The sequence below is a fragment of the Beta vulgaris genome, chromosome 2 (assembly GCF_026745355.1).
Source record: "Beta vulgaris subsp. vulgaris cultivar EL10 chromosome 2, EL10.2, whole genome shotgun sequence".
NCBI classification, from domain to species: domain Eukaryota; kingdom Viridiplantae; phylum Streptophyta; class Magnoliopsida; order Caryophyllales; family Amaranthaceae; genus Beta; species Beta vulgaris.
In genome coordinates, this window is record NC_079203.1 from 56794322 (window position 1) to 56814015 (window position 19694).

General features: G+C 35.6%; 2 protein-coding genes and 1 long non-coding RNA gene across 4 annotated transcripts; 1 reads left to right on the forward strand and 2 right to left on the reverse strand.

Moving 5' to 3' along the window:
* Positions 1 to 429: 429 nt before the first annotated feature.
* Positions 430 to 3085, reverse strand: LOC104904117 (uncharacterized). Of its 2 annotated transcripts, none has more exons than XR_007271735.2 (2): positions 2779 to 3085; positions 430 to 777 (listed from the first exon to the last, which is right to left on the reverse strand). It is a non-coding gene; the product is annotated as an uncharacterized LOC104904117 (long non-coding RNA). The 2 variants fall into 2 exon arrangements; XR_007271736.2 differs by having other exon boundaries at positions 430 to 814.
* A 4206-nt stretch (positions 3086 to 7291) lies between these two features.
* LOC104905952 (sorting nexin 2B) lies at positions 7292 to 14495 on the forward strand. The gene is made up of 5 exons (XM_010694614.3): positions 7292 to 8398; positions 8881 to 9090; positions 11261 to 11521; positions 12360 to 12446; positions 14306 to 14495. The coding sequence occupies exons 1-5, from the start codon at positions 7412 to 7414 to the stop codon at positions 14399 to 14401; spliced, it is 1641 nt and encodes a 546-aa protein (XP_010692916.2). The 5' UTR covers positions 7292 to 7411; the 3' UTR covers positions 14402 to 14495.
* A 214-nt stretch (positions 14496 to 14709) lies between these two features.
* Positions 14710 to 18835, reverse strand: LOC104905951 (probable leucine-rich repeat receptor-like protein kinase IMK3). Its single transcript, XM_010694613.3, has 2 exons — positions 15782 to 18835; positions 14710 to 15535 (listed from the first exon to the last, which is right to left on the reverse strand). Exons 1-2 carry the CDS (start codon positions 17526 to 17528, stop codon positions 14913 to 14915), a joined length of 2370 nt encoding a protein of 789 aa, XP_010692915.1. The 5' UTR covers positions 17529 to 18835; the 3' UTR covers positions 14710 to 14912.
* Between the last annotated feature and the right edge of the window lie 859 nt (positions 18836 to 19694).

The following is a 19694-nucleotide window of genomic DNA, read 5'->3' on the forward strand; positions in this document are numbered from 1 at the left end:
GGTTTAAAGGGCAAATCTCATATTTTTGCCCTCTTTGATACAATAATAAAAGGGCAAAAAATTTTGCCCTCTTTGATTCATCAACTAAGGCAAATAAAGTTGCCCTCTATGATCATCAAAAAGGGCAATACTTTTGCCCTCTTTGCTCAAAAACAAGGAAGACAAATACAATTGTCTTAGTTGGTCTACAACAAACAGGGCAAAAATAGAATATTGCCCTGTTTGTACTTTATCAAGCGGGGCAAAAATAAGGTATTGCCTTCTTTGAACTTTATCAAGCAGGGCAAAAATAAGATATTGCCCTCTTTTTACTTTGTCAAGCCCTGCTAGCCATCCATTAACATGATAGAAGTTGGGAAAAATTGCAATTGCTAAAAGTGTAGGGAAGCGCGTAACATTAACACCAGATATCACGTAATCACCTTGCAATTTCTGAAATACCACATGTACGTCTCAATAATAAGAACACAGTCTGATGTATCTACACTACCAAATCACTATTTGACATTTTCTGCACCAACTAAGCTTTGCAGTGGCTAAATCTTTACACTCTCAACTAAAATGTTCAATGTACAAATCAGATACCACATAAAACCAGAAAATTCTAGACGAATCACATTTTCTGCACCTGAGACTGAGATAGTCAGGAAGAGTCCACTAACATTTCTTCATAGCAAGAGCACCATGCTGACAAGTCGCCAAAAAATGAGAGCCTCAGGAACTCGGTCACAAGATCTCTTCAGCTGCTCTATAAAACTGTAGCAACTTCAACTGATCCTGACAAACACATATCATAACACAAAGGAGTGATGATCTGTGGAATTGCAATTTGTAGTCACATATCATAACACAATGAATTTTCCACATCTACTAATACATGTAGTCACATATTTTTAGCTAACCACCTGAATCAATGTCTAGATCTTTCATTATCAATATTATTTTCTCATATCTTCTACACCTCAAAAAAGTAATTTAAAAGCACATGGACCAACCTGTAGACAATAGACACGTAATGAATAACTTCAATAAATAATTTACATTCATCCAATAATTGAAGAGCATACGATATGAGCTCATGCATCATGAGGGCCTACAATAATTCATTGAAAAACTTTGATTATTTACTAACTATAACAAATTATGCAACAAGATAATGGATCTTTCAAACAGGTTCAACTAAAAATTGACCCTGAAATAATGTGACCTAAAAAATTGATCATAAAATCTATCTACTTATATATATATGACATTTAGCATGGTACTTTATTTTTCCTAAACATGCATAACATTTGAAATGAGAATTTGTTGTCGCACATGACATGGTGTTTCTTTCTATGCTTTAAAACTAAGCTTTCAGACTTTATAGAGCTTGTGTTTCTGAGCTCATCTAGCACTCTCTTATCCACCTGAAAAGTAACATTGGTCTTACACAAACACTTGTTTATCCTGCTGATATCAGAAGAACCTCAGAGCCAATTGTGATAGCAGGGGAACAGCAGGGCAAAGTGAACCTCAGAGCCTATGTAAACCCATCTAATATGAAAGTCAAAATGATTAAAGTAGAAAACTGAGCAGGTATAAGTGTATGATCCAATAAATATTAGGCCAAACTTCCATTTTAAGCCATTAGAAAAGAAAGGTAATAAGACACTTTTTTTTTTATTAGATTTCAAACTTTCTCATGTTACCTCTCAGATACTCTCAATTAAGAGTTTATCCTATAGAATTCTACAAGGTCTTCTCATGTGCTTACAGATTTGAGATACTATTTATGGTTAGCGATCATGTATACGCCAAGCAAAAGATTCTATACTATAGGTTGAACTTTGCAGCTTATGATAGTTTCTTCAAGAGCAAACAAATATCATCAAGCTTAACTTTACCATCAAAATGAAAACCAATACTGCAATATAATAAGTAATTATGTATGTAAGTTTTTTATGTGGAGGAGTTGATTATCAGACAAGCCTTATTATGTCACCTGTAGGCAGTTGAGCTTAGCTAGAATATGTAAGTAGCATTGTTGACCTGGGCATCCGTTTCCAATTCTTTCCATAAGTCTCCCCGCTCTGCCTAACATATCAATTAACTGACCTTGAATCTTGATAATGTCACGGGTCTGAGACACTACAGCAAATCAAACATATTACTGCACACTTTACCAATATACTTAACCAAGGTTGTCTTGCCAATCCCCCCATCCCAATGAGACCAATAATCCTTTTGTTTTTACTTTCCAAAGCTTTAATAGCCGCATTGACAGATACAACAGCTGAAGGAAAAGCAGTGAACTCGTTATCTGATACAAGTTGTATTCCTTCACAAGCGACACAATTTTTTTCATTTTTTCATGGCTTGCTTACTTAGCCTGTAACGTTGCTGACAATCAGGACATTTGCTCTTTGAAGATGAATATTTATGATTTCTTTCCTATGGCATCTGAAAGGTGAACAGAGCTTCTAACAAATTGCAGGGAACAAATCGTTAGACCTAATTATCAAATCACTTAGTATATCAAATTATCGCTTTATCAAGGAACTCAATTCAAATCACTTAGACGTCTGCAGTACGATACACTATGTTTGTAGAAGATTGTTGTAGCATCTCAATTGCTTAATCAAGGAACTCAATTCATAAAAATCATTATCAAATCACTAGACCTAATTAAATTCAATTCGTCTGATTTTGTGGAAAAAGTTAAGCAAACCTAATTGACAAAAATGCTGAAACAATCATCCATACATCTAATTTAAAAAGCGAAATTGAATGATTTACCTGAAGATGCGATCGAATTAGGAAATTGCTAAGAAAATCTGCGAGAAACGTCAATTCGAAGGCTTGAAAAACTGAATTCGAAGGCGAGAAACGTCCAATCCCTAAAACGATGAATTGGTAGGGAGAACTGGTCCTTTCAATGTTCCATTGAAGATTATGATCGAAGATTACTGCCCAAAATCACCAGATTTTGTAGAACATGTTAGTGAGATTGAAGATTTTGTAGAACACTCTTTTCGAAAGAACACTGTTTGTTTGCGGGGAAATTGAATCGAATAGAACAGTGTCATTTTAATCCTTTTTTGTTTTTTTTCCTTCATTATTAAAGAGGGCAAAAGAGTTAAAATTGTTGTTTTAGGTATTTAAGAGGGCAAAATTTTAAATTGTTGTTTTAGGTTAATATTAAAAAGGACGAAATTTTAAATTGTTGTTTTAGGTTGTATCAAAGAGGGCAAAATTGAAAAGTTGTCTTCTTAGTTGGTATCAAACAGGGCAATTTTGAAATTGTTTTCTTAAGTGATAGCAAAGAGGGCAAAACAATATGATTGTCTTCTTAGTTAATATCAAAAAGGGGGAAATATTTTTGTCTTCCTTGATACTATTAAATAAGGCAATCAACTAGTTGCCCTATTTTATTCAAATAAATTGCCCTCTTTGATAACATTTCTTGTAGTGTAAACTACTCTTCTCCTATTCATTTATTCATCATCTCCTCTAAAAACCTAAACTACTCTTCTCCTGCTAAAGGCCCTTTTCTTTGGATTCCAAACTTCAAGAGCGAAATTATTGTGAAACTCTTCAACTTTCCCCAATTCTTCAAATCAAGAATTTTAAATTGTACAACTTCAGTGATTGTATTTTATTAGAATAAACTAGTATTTTACCTCGAGCGATACCCCAGATTAGTTATAATTATTAAATATATTACTCATAAATTTCATATTTGATTCTATCAGGTTTTCGTAATATTCTGTCTAGTACGAAATTGAAAAATGGACGTTATGATATGATAAGTTGTTCAAAAAAAAAAAGTGATGAGGAATTGGGGATAATAAAATAACAATTTCAATGTGATTCGCGTAGACAAATGTTATTACTTACTAAAAGGGTTAAAGATCAAAAAACTTGTCTACATGATTTTATAATTAGATATAATTATGAGACTTTATTATGTTTTACTTTGAAACTTTAAGTATTGCAATTGTATTGAATTAGTGGTTAAATTCTCACATTTCATTTTAGTGGTCGTGTGTTTGAATCCTATTAACTACACATTGTTAATATTTTTTTTTATTGAGATTATAAGCGGTGCCACGTGGCACCGTTATTTTGATTGGAACGTCTTTTAATATATTTGTATAGATGAATGATGGTTCAAAACTTTCAATTCTTCAAATTAAATCTAGCTACTTGCTTCTCGAAACATCATGAAATTTTGAAAATCTCCATTTGAAATTCAATCGTTTCCTGAACACCATGTTTGAAATTGAAACTAGTATTTTGGCCTGGGCGATGCTACGAGTTAATTACAATTATCAAATACTACCTCCGTTCTCTTTTAGTTGCAACGTTTGACAAATTGCACTATACATGTTCTCTTATTTGACCACATTTATTGATTTATATGTTAAACAAAATATAGTCATGTGGGGTCTTGTTTGATTCGTTTCGATGTAAGCTTTCATAATATCAAATTTTTTAATTTTTACTTACATACAATTAGAGATAAAACGATTTGAAATTGTACATTGGCAAGCGTGAAAGTCAAAACGTTGCAACTAAATAAAAACAGAGGTAGTATATTATTATTCATAATTTTCATGGTTAATTTTATTACTTATTTGAAAATTTCTATCTAGTAAAAAATTGGATCATGGGCGTTATGGGCTTATGGCATGATAAATTGTTTTTTTTAAAAAAAAAAAACTTTAAGTAAGTGGAAGATAAAATTAACAATATCAATTTAATTATAAGACTTTATATGTTTTATTTTGAAACATTGAACTTGTAGCGGATTGGTGGTTAAACTCTCACATTTCATTTCAAAGGTCGTGAGTACACATTGTTAATAGTAGTATTTTTCATGAGATCATAAACATGTGACAAATATGTTGGAGAGTGTCATGTCGCACCGTTCCTTTAATAGGAACATCTTTTAATATATTTGTATAAATACGTCTCTCCTCCAAAAAAATTTTGGAATGTTTTTCCCTAAATATTTTTTTAGGGGAAAAGGAAACATAACATAAATTAAATAAGAGTCAATTACACAGCCTAAAAGATCCATGCAGATGCAACTTCGACACATAAGAGTTCATACAATAACTAGGGGATCGTGAAAACTTCTAGTTACATTACATTCCATATCCGAACTACGAGCATTTATAGCTAAAACATCAGCAAGGTTACGTTGTTGTTTTCCCGATGGCTATGCGCTATCTGGACTTCCAAACTCCAGTTCCACCACTTTCTGCAATGTAGCAACATATTTGAATACTTATCAGATACAATTCTTTTTGGTGGAGGAGGTCCTAGTACAAGAGGCTCAGGCGCATATGATCCATGATCATGTATTATCTCGGAGAGCACCACCCAGTCCCGATAGAGTCCACATGGAAACAAGCGAAGCATCCACACAACACATAGAGAGGGAAGCTATAAAGGCACATGCATCCCATTATGACTCGAGTTTTCAGGGAGGAAGTTAGATATTGCTTGAAGTCTTTCCTGTGTTGTCAACAACGAAGGCAGATAGGAGATTGGATGATGTTATGTTGGGTTTAGAGCTTTGCTGTGAGGAATTTTATCATGTTAAAGGAACCAAAAGAAGAATTGAATCTTTGGTTCCATCATTAATCATTTCATGTTCCCCGTCCATATCCAATTAACGTTCCTCCCCGAGTCACTTTCCAAGAATTGATAGCTATACGCGAGAGACATAAAGAATCATTATGACTGGCAATTGGCAAATCGTGAAATGAGGAGGTCCTGACGCGACAAAGGGAGTGGAGGGAAGTGCTCAAGATACGGTCTCTAAGGTCAGGAGGTACAACAAGTTAGACAATCGACAAATCCCACTCCCCCTCCTTTATGACATTAGCAATGGTCGACTACTCCCATCACAAGTTAACGGTCCTCAGTACCCCCTCAAAGGAAGTTTTAAATCCCTCTATGCGCTAAAGTTGGAAGTAATTTCCTCCATATCGTCCACGCAGGACATCATGCCATGATTTTTTTTTTTTAAATTGTAATCAAGTAAAACCACTACTTTGTAAACCGCCAATTTCATGTAGCGGTTTCTTCTTGTAAATCACAACTCCATGTAGCGGTTTATATGAAAGTGAATGCTACTCTAGGTATAAATGTATAATAATGAGTTCTGAATACTGATCGAAAAGTTAGGACTTAAATCGATGCCATTATAGCAAATGAAATGATAGTTTCCAAACACATTATAAAATGATGTTTAATAATATCACACCATTATTTAAGTGAAGGTATTGTGTCAGGCCGTTTGACACAATACATTTGGTCGGACGAACCTAGAGAATAAACTATCGCAGCTTCCGATTTGAGAATATGTTCTGCAATGTTCCTTCTGGTATTTCTTGCGGTAATTCCTGATCTGATGCCATTGAAAGATCCAAACTTTCTCTCTCCTCTCTTTTTGTTTTTTCCCACTCAAAAATTAGAATTGAGATTTTATAGGTTAGTTTTGGTGGAACTGTTTTCTGGGTAAGATTTGAAAGTACAAGAAAAAAGAGTTCCACCCACCAAATTTTTGGGTCTGGAAAAGATTATTGCTCCGTCGATCTCACCGATATCCTTCCTCTGCAATTCGATATAATTCCACCTTCTCCAAACTTGTCCGAATCCAAATCTTCAGTCATCATTTTTTTTCCTGACTTCGCTGGATGATTGCTTATGGAGCTTCTTTCTCTTCTCGTCATCACTTTTGTTTATTGTTTGAGTTAGAATGTTTTCAGTTGGTTTTATTTTTTTTTCATTTAGTCGAATTTTTCTTTTCAGTTGGTTTTATTTTTCTTTCATTTAGTCGAATTTTTCTTTTCAGTTGGTTTTATTTTTCTTTCATTTAGTCGAATTAAGCTTCTTTCAGTTCGTTAGTCTATTATTTCAGTTGGTTGGTTTATCCTTTCATTTGATATTGTTTTTTCTTTCATTTAGACATTTCTACCTTTCATTTAGTATTTTTTATTTTTGTTTTTCTTTGATTTTTTGATGTTTTCAGTGGACAAAAATTGAAACCAACTGAAAAAAAAATTGGAACCAACTGAACAAAAAGTGAAACCAACTAAAAAAATTGAAACCAACTGAAAAAAAAATGAAACCAACTGAAAGTCGTCCGACCAAGATTATGATCGGACAGTCTGACACAATACCTTCTTCTTTGACGAGCAATTACTCATTTAAATAACATTTTGTGAATTTCATTTTTTAAGAGGATCAATTACTAATAATCCACTTGGCAAAGAAGTGCCAAAAGTGTACCTTACTTTTTTTTCTCTACTCTCCTAATAACACTCCAAAATCAAATTTATCACCACCTTCTTCGTCAACTGCCCAGAAAAGAAACACAAATCCCCAAATTAGCCGGAAAATTAGGGTTTCGAAGATGATGGGACACGATCAAGATTCGACTGATGATGATTCTCACGCTCAGATGGAGAGCTTAGTTCTTCATGATCCTCCTCCTAAATCTTCCTTCAATGGTGCTTTTCGATCTCCTCCCGAGATTTCCACTACTGCCATTGATGATTCTCCCGCCGAAACTCCAACTCGATTGAATCACGACAACAGTCAAAGCCCTAATTCCTCCCTTAATTCGTTTCTTGAACCTCCGTCTTACGCTGACGCTATGTTTCGATCCTTCGACGCCGATGTCGATGTCGCCGGAGAAATCAACGGCCATGAACGTGTCAACTTGCCATCCTCGGATTCGGAGTATATCTACATTTCGGTTTCAGATCCCCAGAAGGTTCCGGAAGCTTCGAATTCGCTGGTTCCAGGTAGTGGTTCTTACTATACTTACTTGATTACCACTAGAACAAACTTGCCGGAGTTTGAAGGGACTGAGTTTAGTGTTAGGAGGAGGTTTCGAGAGGTAGTTACGCTTTCGGAGCGATTAGCAGAGGCATTTCGAGGTTATTTCATTCCGTTGAGGCCGGATAAGAGTATAATGGAGAGTCAAATGATGCAAACCAATGATTTTGTGGACCAAAGGAGGATTGCTATTGAGAAGTACTTGAAGAAATTAGCAGCTCATCCTGTTATTCGGAAAAGCGATGAGTTTAAGGTGTTTTTGCAGGTGGAAGGCAAGCTTACGCTTGCTAGAACGATGGATGTCACCTCCAGGATGCTTGATGGGATGGTGAAGTTGCCCGGCCAGTTGATAGGGGAGTCCACGATTGCACCTGAGGAGGTGGTTCAGCCTGCAAAAGGCGGGCGGGATTTGTTCAGGTTATTTAAGGAGTTGAAGCAGGCGGTGACCAATGATTGGGGTGGGACAAAGCCGACAATTGTTGAAGAGGATAAGGAGTTCTTGGGGAAGAAAGAGAAACTTAATGATCTTGAAGTGCAGCTTAGCAATGTGTCTCAACAGGTATCAGTTTTCTCAGCTTTTTGATGATTATGATCGTTTCGTATTGTTCTGGTATAGGAGTGAAGTTATTTGATGGGCAAAATTGCAACAAGTATTTCTTACGTAATAGAGGAAGCTTTTGGTAGAAAATTATCAATTCACTGATAGTATTGGATCAATTGTCAATCTGCTGAGTATGTATATCAACTTAAACTACACAAGAACTTATATAATGCAGCTATGCGAGGAAGTGTAATCATAGTATTACAGGAAGAATTAGAGAAACAAAGTGGAGTAAGATGCATATTTAGTTTTCCCACAGTGAAACTAATTAGTTTATCTCCTTAGGATTTTAATTTTTTGGTAAAGCTTACCTCCTAAGTCCTATGTGCCATTAAGCATTGACCTAGTTATTTCTGTTGCTAAGTAAGCATTCAAATGGGTGACTTTTGAGTAGGCATTGTATTTAGGACTGACGTGTGGTAGTTATGCTATTTGGTTAGGCCGAAACACTAGTGAAGGCACAGCAAGATATTGGTGAGACCATGGGTGAGTTGGGTTTGGCATTTGTTAAGCTGACAAAGTTTGAGTTGGAGGAAGCAACTTATGAGTGCCAAAGAACGCGAGCAGCTGACATGAAGAATATGGCCACAGCCGCAGTTAAAGCGAGTAGACTTTACCGTGAACTGAATTCGCAGACTGTCAAGCATTTGGTAAGGATTACATGTTATTATGATATGATGTATTGTTCTTTATAAATGACTTCTTACCAGATCTGTTGGATGAGACCAGAAATAAATTCTTTTCAGCTACATTGTGGATTTGAGTTGATAATGGTGTTGAGGTCTAATAGTAGAGATAAATTCTGAATATTGTGTGATTGAATACATGCCGTATATGTCATCTTGTTGGTCACTTGGTTGTTTTGGCCGTCTTATACTTTCACAAGATACCTAAAAGTCAAAACTAATACCTTTAGAAATACTTTCCCCATTCCACTATTGTTGCAACATCTGAACATTACTTCTTGGCGAATTTTTTAAGGAATGCATGAGAAGAGAGATAAATATTGTTAAAAAGAGGGGTCCATTTGATAAAGGATAAATAAAGAGAAGATATGACCAAATAAGGTAATATTGCAATCATCGTGGAATTTCCAAATAAGGGGAACATTGCAAATTAAAATAGAACAGAGGAAGTAATAGAGAAGGTCAACTATCTATACCAAATAATTGTATTAGCCAATAGGAGCAGGTGATTTTGTACAAGGAATGTGCATTTACGTATAATTCATATATGATGCTCTAGTAATTGAGTTGCCAACATTGTTATTTGGAAGCGATATTGATCAGGGGGTACTCATGTTGTACACGAGTGCATGTCCAACAATCCAAGTGTTTGATTTGGCTATAAATTAAGTGTTAGAAGTGTCAATACTCATGTTAGAGTGTCAGAATGCGACATGGATACTTGAAGTGAAATCAAAAGTCCGAGTAATATAGGTTGGAAGTGCTCAAAAGTCAAAACAACCGGTGTTATGTGAATGAGATCATTAAGACACTTGTGCAATATTTCTAACAAATGAACAGATAACAAAAAGTGAGGTTTTAAAACTACACTAATGGTCTTGTGGTGACACTCACTTTTTTTTGGATGCGTACTTCATTGTGGTGTCGCGTAAAGGGTTTGGGTTAACATGACATAATTTTTTATCGTCATTTGGACCTATTATAGGCCTGTCTAAGCCTTCTAATCGTCGCAACTGGCTTTGTATTGGTCTTGTTCGCCAAGGCATAAAATTCTACTCTGGAATTGAAATTGTTCGGTAATGTGAAAAACCAATATGTGTTCATCAATATATTGATCATTGACCTAGCTTTAAGAGACTAAAGGCTCTCCTCTCTTAAAGGTATCAACTCTTTCGAAAAGCTGTCCACTAGGATATGTTAAGCTTTTAGAAGTTCGATTTTGCTCTACTAAAGTCACTTATGCTAAACATTGTATCTTTTGAGTCTTGACTATCTGAATCTAAACATCAAAAGTTTTTCTCTTGATGCTTGAGTTGCGACATATATTTAACTGTAGCTATGTTGCTTTTGAATGCTGATGGTCTATTTTTTTTATATGATCTATAATTATACCTGATAAACATATACTGTGGTGTAGATGTCTGTCATCAGTTTTCTCTTCATTTCTTGTTTTTGGTGAATCTAAATGAGATAGCTAAGGCTAAAACAATGTATTATTAAAGTTCTCAGGGAGCTTGAATGTGATTATGATTCTTTGTAACTATATTAGCTCCTTTTAAATCTTGAGGAGACATGGACTCTATGGATAAGTAATGTAGTTTTGAAGATCACCAAGGAAACCATAGGATATAGGCTGTCTGTTAAATGTTGAGCTATTTGCCACAACATAGTAAAGTTTAAGATGTCATTTGACATAAATTTGGATGGACATTTACTAAGCTTAATAATTATCAAAAAAGTTGATAAATACATATCATTTGAGTATTTATCTTGATCTATTTCTCTTCTGGGTCTCATATTTTGGACTTTAGTTGCTGATGGGAGTGTGATGCTTGTACATTTGAGCTAGTGATATAGTATTGTTGCCATAGCTCGATAGGAATCGCATTGGGTAACATAGTATGGGTAAGATATTGGGGTTGCAATGTTGTTCTTGTGAAGGGGACTAGTCTTTTGGAGCCAATGAAATTGCATGAGATGATAAGATGGTGAATAGGCCAGTTGCAGTTTCAAACGGTTGAAATTCCCTTTGCTGGTATCTGGTTCACTTTCTAGTAAATGGCATTCTTCTTGTCTTCTTAAATGATAATTTCGGCAGTTCCTGAGATAATTAATTGGTTTTTATATGTTTCAGGATAAGCTCCATGACTATCTAGGGATGATGCTCGCTGTTGACAATGCATTTACTGATCGCTCAAATGCTTTGTTGACCGTCCAAACTCTTGTATCTGAGCTATCTTCCTTGGAGTCACGAGTTGAAAAACTAGAAGTTGCTTCGTCCAAAATTTTTGGTGGTGACAGGTCCAGAATGCGGAAAATTGAAGAACTAAAGGAAACTATGAAAGCGACTGAAGATGCTAGATGTTGTGCAGTTAGGGAATACGAAAGAATCAAGGTAAGTTTGGTACCCTAGAGTTATTGAGCTGTCAAATCAACTGTTGTGAAATTTAAGTTTTTTCTCATGAGAGTTGCTTGAATTTTAATTGTTCAAAACACAAGTCTGTGGGGGGATTATTGATTTATTGTAGCTTCTTTTGTTGCAGTCCCACCACACTCTCTTATTTCACATTTAGATATCTAGCCTTTTTGTAGGTGTCTCAAATATTTTGTTTAAAGAACTGTTTAGTTGTGGATGTGTACTAAGTGTCATCTTGATTCCTATATTTATGGTTCATAACCACATATCTGTCTGGAGTTGTCACTGTCTCAACATATACAAGTTTCGGCAAACAGATTTCCTGTTTATTTTGTTTTACCGTTCTGCTATAAGAATTTGGACTTCCACTCTTGCAAAATAAATGTTGCGATTATTAGCCCCAAAGTCTGAACTAAATCCTCATAGAGTCCAGTTTGTCTTATTGTTGAGCTGTAGTATTTGGCTTTTGACGAACTTGTACTGCTTTTTCTTAGATCTGATAAATGGTCGATGCCATATCTGGCTGCATAATTATGGAGTTGTGCATGTTCATTACATCTTCTTTGATTAGTTCCTGCTTTAATGCATGTCATAACGAGGCCATTTATTATCTTCACCTGATCTTATGCGATGAATTATCTTGAATTCAAGTGAAGATTCTTTTTCTTGTTTCTAATTTGTGATACTATGTGATCTTTTACTAGAGATGAGGTCACTGCTTTCTTTATTTGCAATTTGATGTCACATGTGCACGTTGTGATTTTTAATCCTTCTTAATTTGTGATATTCTATATGTAATGTCTTCAAATTTTTGCAGGAAAATAACAGGAGTGAGCTCGCTAGGCTAGATAAGGAAAGGTGTGCAGACTTTTTGAGCATGCTGAAGGGGTTTGTTGTGAATCAGGTAGTTATCTATCCCCTTTCAATAGTAATTATGAAGTATGAGTCTTTAAGAAATGTGTGAGCTTCACGATGTACTATGTTATGATCTTCATTTCGCATCTGGTAATAATGACTGGATACAACCAAACATATGCCTCTTTCTAGAATAGAGGGTGCAATTATCTCAATGCAATAGTTTGAGACTGGATCGGTGGATCTGCTGACTGAATAGATGCAGTATCAATCTTAGCATGTTGGTTCACCTTAAAAATATTATTATGCTTAAATATTGTCCTGGCATAGGAAATTCTTTTGGAACTTCTTCTGATCTCAAAAGAAGTTTTTGGGACAAACAAGATTAATTTCTGTATGTGGAGTAGACAAAAAAGGAGAGTCTGAGGAAAATGTGGTTTATGGAGGTGGCCTTTCCTTTTCTAATGTTCCTGCATATATTGGTTATAGATTATTATTGTATGATTATTATTACTTGGTTGTGTCTTTCTTCTTGTGATTATATCATGAATCTACAAAGTATTTTATTTAAGATAAAAAGTACTTTTCAATATTTAACCTAGGACAACTCTTCTGTGAGGTGAAGAGAAACTTTTAATGTGATAGGAAATTTATTGCTTAATACCACCCTTAAGTAAGGTCATAATCCTATCACCAAAGAGTCGAATTTGGTCTGATTGTTCTATCTTTTTACCTCTCTTGATGTGCTGGTTGTGGGTGGTCGTCCCCCCCCCCCATCTCTCCCCCAGATATGGTGGTTTTGTGGGAGGTGACTTTCTTTCTCTTATGTGATGGTTGTTTACTGTGGGTTGTTTGAGAGACGGTGATTTTCTGGTCATGGTCATATTGTGGTGGCTGTTTTGAGGTTATGATTGTGCCATTGTGGTGCAGTGAGGATGAAGGGGTTGCATGGTTATGGTGGCATTTTTGTTCAAGGTAAAAGGGCAGGGTGGTTGTGGTGGAGCATTGACTGGGTGGTTGCTTAGGGTGATGTTGGACCTTTTCAATGGTTGTGGCCTGTGGGTGGTGTCGGTGCCTTGGTGGGTATGGATGCTGCTGGTGTTATAAGTGGCAGGATGAGGGGAGAACAAAAAGGGAGGGGGTAGTAAAGGGGGCTGGGCTCTGTGGATCGAGGTTTGATGAAGAGGGTTGGGACTTGGGAGAGGCTAAAGGAATTAGGTGTGGCTCGAATCAAAGTTTGGTGTTAGGGATTTTGAGTGGCCATGTAAATGTCATAAGGATGTATAAATGGTTAATTTTGAAATTTTAATTGCAGATGTATCTAGAATAATGCCGTCAATGGTGGTTTTGAGCAAAAAAGAACTATTCTCTATGAAACATATGCACCCTTTCAGTGGTAGCTTCCAAATCAGAAAACTTTAACAATTTTGGGACAACATTTTTTTTGATTTGTTTACTCATAAAGGTCCAATGCTCCAAACACTCTTCTTACATCCACTTAAAACCCTGAAATTGCTTTCTCTATCTCTTTCCACCTGTATGCATTTCGTTCCCAAAATCAACGTTTTTGTTCTTCACATGTAATGAACACTCAGTACCAACATCTACGCCAAACTACATTTACTTCGTCCCTGAATGGTCCGCTGATGAAGTTTTTCTAGTTAGGGCCTTAGGGGTTACCATTGAATGGGTGCAAATGTGTGGGTTATCTAAGGAAAAAAAACATTTAAACTGGGTTATATAACATTGTACCTGTCTAAACTTTAGATAGTTATCATTTTCTCTTCATTTTTCCTCAAGTCCTAACATCTCCTGGTGCTGCATAATGTTGGTGCATAATGTAATTGCTTGTAATTTGTTTGCAGAAGCTGTATGGATAAATACTGACCATAATACTTGCTTTTGCAGGCAGGATATGCAGAAAAGGTGGCTAGTGTTTGGGAAAAGGTTGCAGATGAAACTAAAGGCTATGAAACTAAAGGCTATGAATATTCTGATAGTTGATGTAAATACTGTACAAGTTTTGATTGTTGTTTTTGTAGTCTAATTTCATGTACAATTGGACATAAGAAGTACAATAAAGATTTTCTCTTCAAAATTCGAGGCTTCATTCTTGGAATTTCTGTACATATTGGCCAAGGCTCTGATCTTTATTATATTTGATGTTGCGATTCAGAGTGTAATTGATGTGTTAATAAAGTTTTATGTGAACGAGTGTGCGACTCGAAGTGTAATTGATGTTTTGATAAAGTTTTCTGATGTATCAATAGTATCATTATATAGAAAGTCAAAAGAATGGACTTCGCTTAGAAGAAAAACAAGTCTCTTGTTCCTAGTGGATGGGAACAAGAGAGAAACAGATCTACTAATTGAGGATCATTCAGGGAACAACTAACAGATACAAATGGAATTCTATTTACATCAACACAATTATCAAGAAATGATCAAGATCAAAACACCAAAAAATACCTAAAAGAATCTCTTCCTAAATCTTCCACTTCCTACAAAACATTCTTTATTCACTCGCTGATGGATCACCACCACCGTCATCACCCGAAGTAGTGGCTGTGACTGCATCGACTGTCCTAATCTCCTCTAACTGCTGCAAAACCTGCTGAATTTCGGGTCTCGAAGATGGTGACGGGTCAACACAATGCAAGCCTAACTTCAAGGTGTTGAGCAACTCATCACCAATAGTTGACGCATCTTTCATTAACTCCAAGTCAAAAACCTCATTTGTCCACTCTTCTTTGACAATGGAAGCTACCCATTGTGGTAAATCTACACCGTTCATTGCCTCCCCAGGTGACTTTCCTGTTAGTAGCTCTAAGATGATCACCCCTAAACTATAGACATCTGTTTTCGTGTTGGCCTTCTTAAGCTTTGATAGCTCTGGAGCTCGGTAGCCTAATGCTCCTGCAGTGGCTATCACATTGGCTGCAGCTGATGCTGTCATTAGTCTTGACAGGCCATAATCTGAAATTTTAGCATTGTTATTATCATCAATGAGGACATTGCTTGATGTTAAGTTGCCATGAATTATGTTCTCATTGTTGTGAAGGTGGAACAGTCCTCTTGCCATTCCTTGTATCATTCTCATTCTTGTTGGCCAATCAATGCGCGTCTCTGGACCCCGGGCTGCAACAGAAAAGTAGTATATTAACTTCCAATCACAGGGGACAAAATATAAGAGTATATTAACTGTGGTTAAGGTTTCAACTTTCAAGTCAATGTACACTAATAGTGAAACTCAATTTTGAGCAGGATTAGAAGTAAAATCATTACACACACAAAAAAATTAAGGATTGAATTACAATAAGATAAAAATAAAGCTGTTATAGAGAGAAATATTTTGACAATAAAAGTTGTTAAGAATTTGCTTACCATGTAAGAAGGTGGCAAGGCTTCCCTTGGGAATGTAATCAAAGACAAGAAGCTTCTCTCCTTTAGGGCCTAAGTAATAAGCCCTCAATGCCAAAAGATTTGGGTGTCTAATTTTGCCAAGCAAATTAACTTCAGCTTCAAATTCTTTCTGCCCTTTAGTGATCTTCTCTCTTAATCTCTTGACAGCCACTTCACTTCCATCCTCCAATGTAGCCTTATAAACAGTTCCATATGTGCTCTTCCCCATTATCTCAGCAGTAGCACACAAAAGATCATCTGCTGTAAACACCATTGGACCATCAAAATGGACCAATTTACCTCCCGCCTCTCCCGCCTCGACCTCTTGTCCACCTGATGGGGCCCCCTTCTCCGCTCGTGGGGCCCGCCCCACCACTGCGGCACCCTCCCCCTCTTTCTTTGACACACCTCTTCTTTTCCTGATCAAGCAGTACAGTAGTATGCAGCAAAGAATGAGCATGATTACAAGGAGAGTACCAGCTGCTATGAGAATTATGTCTTTGATACTCAACTTTCTGCCTCTTTTAGCTTCTTCTGATATGCCAAAAGAAGGAGATGGTGCTTGAGATTGGCATGGATTTGAAGGACTGAATCCACATAGTTGAAGATTCCCAATGAAAGAGCTTGAATTGAACTCTTGGGAGAGTTCAACAGGAACTGAACCAGAAAGCTTATTATATGAGACATTCAAGAAACTAAGAGTTAGCAAATCAGAAAGGGAATTTGGGATTTCTCCTTTGAAGTCATTAAAAGACAAATCAAGGTGTTTGAGTGAGGAAAGATTGCCAATTGATTGAGGAATTTGGCCATCGATTCGATTCCTCCTAAGATTAAGCATAGACAAATTATGAAGGTTACCTATATTTTCAGGCAAATGTCCTACAAGATTATTACTTTCTAAGTTTAATGTATTCAAAGAGGACATATTTGAGATACTACTAGGAAGACTACCTTTTATAAAATTGTGGGACAAATCCAATGTTCTAAGATTTGAAAGTTTTCCTAAATCAGTGGGCAAAGACTCGGACAGATTATTGTATTGAAGTGCAAGTAATGTGAGGCGATTCGACCGCGTTAACTCCCTCGGTACCTGACCTTGCAAGGAATTATAGCTCAAATTGACCCAATAAAGCCTGGTAGAGTTAGCCAAGCTAGGTGGGATAGTTCCTGTGAGAGAATTGTGGCTAAGATCAAGGGTTTGAAGCAAAGGACATAGACCTAATGAAGGTGGAATCGAACCCGAAAGACGGTTATTGAAGAGTTGAACACCTCTAAGATTAGGAAGAAAGCCTAAAGAAGTTGGGATCAACCCACTAATGAAATTATCATGAAGACTAAGTTTCCTAAGTGCTTGAAATTGACTAATTTTTTCAGTAATTCTTCCACCTAAACTTTTCCAAGGAAGCTGAATTACAATAACTTGACCTTTTGCACATTTAATTCCAGCCCAACCACCAGAACAAGCACCAAAACCACTATCATTCCAGCTCCTTAAATACCCTTTTGGATCAATTAACTCATTTTTGAATGCTTGTAAACCTTGATAATCAGCTTGTGTTATAACCACACCATCCCATTCTTTCAAACTTGAAGCTTGGTGACACAAAATCATCAACAATTGAACCAAAAACACCATCTTTTTGCAATTTAACCCAAAACCACAAATTGGGTGTTTCTTCTGAGATTGAATCTTCCATTTTTCCTTCTTTTTTTGGGTTTCATTCAACATTTGAGCAAATGGGTTGTTTCTAAATCTTGAAAAAAAAAATATATATTTTTTAAAAAAAATTGGGAGATTTTAATGTAAGGGTGAAGGGCTGAAAATGACTAGAAACTGAAAGATAAAACAGGGGATAAAACAGAGATGAGAGGGTTTTGTAGTTGAGGTTGGGATTTTCTGTGGCATAGCACGTGAGAGGAGAGAGAAAAATCTCGTGAAAAGTTAAAAAAAACCCGGGACAAACTGTCAGATTGTAAATGGTTCAGAGGCGCCTCTTAACGGCTAGTTTTTCATTCTCCTCTCTTTCTTCTCTTCTAAAATAAAAATGTTTACTCACACACACTCCTCTCATAAATAATATTCTTGAGAATTGGGTCATTCTTTATAAACTGAACTCTTAACGGCTACTTTTTCTGGCTACTATATGAATTTTAACCTCAAACAGTAATTACATGAACTGCCATTGTCTTTGCATGACTCCATTAAGTGCTAAAAAAGGGAACTTTTGGGGGGATTATACGAGGTTGAATCACAACACTTTTTTTATGTCATTTTGCTGTTTTTGGTGTTGAAAATTGAACTAAAGCACTTATTTTAATTAACTACTTATTTAAACTTTACTATTATGTGTTAGTTTACCAACTAGTATTTTGTTGTTTATATATTGAATTTAAGAATCATGTTGAGATTTGGGGATAATGACAACAAGCTAAATTCAGGTGTTATAAAGGATGCTTTCACTCAAAATAGTTTAATCTTTAGCTTGGCTTCTTGACAAATTTACCTAGAAACTTGAGTTTGGTGGGTCGTTATATTGTTTGTACTACTACATTGTAGGAATAGTGGTGCTTTTTTTTTTTTTGTGTTGGCCCATTTCCATTACTATGAAAAATGTGGATTTGATTGAAAGAATAGCAAAAGTATAAAGGGCATAGCATATTATTAGTATAGAATTTAATATCATTCACTTTCTCTGTCTTCTTCACCTTTTACTATATTGACTTTTGCATAATTCATGTAACGTATTTTGATCATTTATTAATTAGGTCAACAGTCAACTCAAAAGTAATTCATGTAAATAATGTCAAATGTAAAAATATACAGCTAAAAGACAAAGAAACTACTTCCTTCGATTTTTTTAATTGTTACATTTTTCTTAAATTGTCTCTTTTAATTGTTAATTCTTATTTGAAATACTTACTTGGCCCATCATAAAGTAATAAATTTTTTTGATTTTCACCTTTTCACCAAAAAGTATTCTTTTTCACTTTACCCCTTATTTTATATTAAATAGGTCAAAAAATACCCTTTCAAATAATTTAAAAGTGACATTTTTTAAAATCTTGTGTTTAAACATAATGTAGCAAAATTTAAAAAAAAATAAAATAGATGAAGTAAGAAAGTGTGTTTATGCTTGTGTATGATTTAGGTAGAGTAGTTGTATGAAGTAATGGCCATGGGCCAAAATTAAACAAATTCGTACTTGATTGGTTAGACCCATGAATATATGATTAAATTTTGAGATTGGTCTAGGTTCCTACCTCACTAACAAACTCTTTTGTTTTTACCTAAACAAATCATGTGTAACATTTTTTAACTAAAATTGGAAACTAGTTTGTATCAATTAGTTCATATATAAAGTACAAAAATTGAAGGTTAATATTTATTATCTTAGTTTCATATATAAAGTACATATATTATGTGTAAATATTTATTTATCTTTGGGTTTTATTTGTGCTTTTGTTGCCTTGTTTTCATCTTCTTATACATTTTTGGGCACATAAATAGCGCACACATGATTCAATTACAAACTAAATTCTCATTGTGTCAATGCCTCAATGGTATATTCTATGAAAAATTCACTAGTGATAACTACTAACACAACTTAAGCAAGAGATTAGAAAGTTTAATTATATAATTTATTTTAAACCATAACTACTGACACAACTAAATAATATCCAATTACAACATTAGCTCAAATTCTCCACTCCCGACGACCTTTGTCGTCCCGGACATTACTGGGGGGTCCCAGGGTGCTTACTGATGGCTACATGTACCTCAGTCCTTCCTTCCTTGCTCACTTTTGCCTTATTTTGCTTCACTTGGCAACGCCCTTCCTCTAATCCATAGGGCCTTCAGATCGCGTCGAATTCCCCTTCCAAGGAATGAGTGTGC

What these genes read in the sequence shown, in the direction of transcription:
- LOC104905952 (XM_010694614.3), top strand. Translation starts at nt 7,412, where the DNA reads ATGATGGGACACGATCAAGATTCGACTGATGATGATTCTCACGCTCAG. An exon ending in CGCAGACTGTCAAGCATTTG is followed by an intron (nt 9,091 to 11,260) that starts GTAAGGATTACA and finishes TATATGTTTCAG; the next exon opens with GATAAGCTCCATGACTATCT. An exon ending in AGGGGTTTGTTGTGAATCAG is followed by an intron (nt 12,447 to 14,305) that starts GTAGTTATCTAT and finishes TTGCTTTTGCAG; the next exon opens with GCAGGATATGCAGAAAAGGT.
- LOC104905951 (XM_010694613.3), bottom strand. Translation starts at nt 17,528, where the DNA reads ATGTTGAATGAAACCCAAAAAAAGAAGGAAAAATGGAAGATTCAATCT. An exon ending in CCTTGCCACCTTCTTACATG is followed by an intron (nt 15,536 to 15,781) that starts GTAAGCAAATTC and finishes TTTCTGTTGCAG; the next exon opens with CCCGGGGTCCAGAGACGCGC.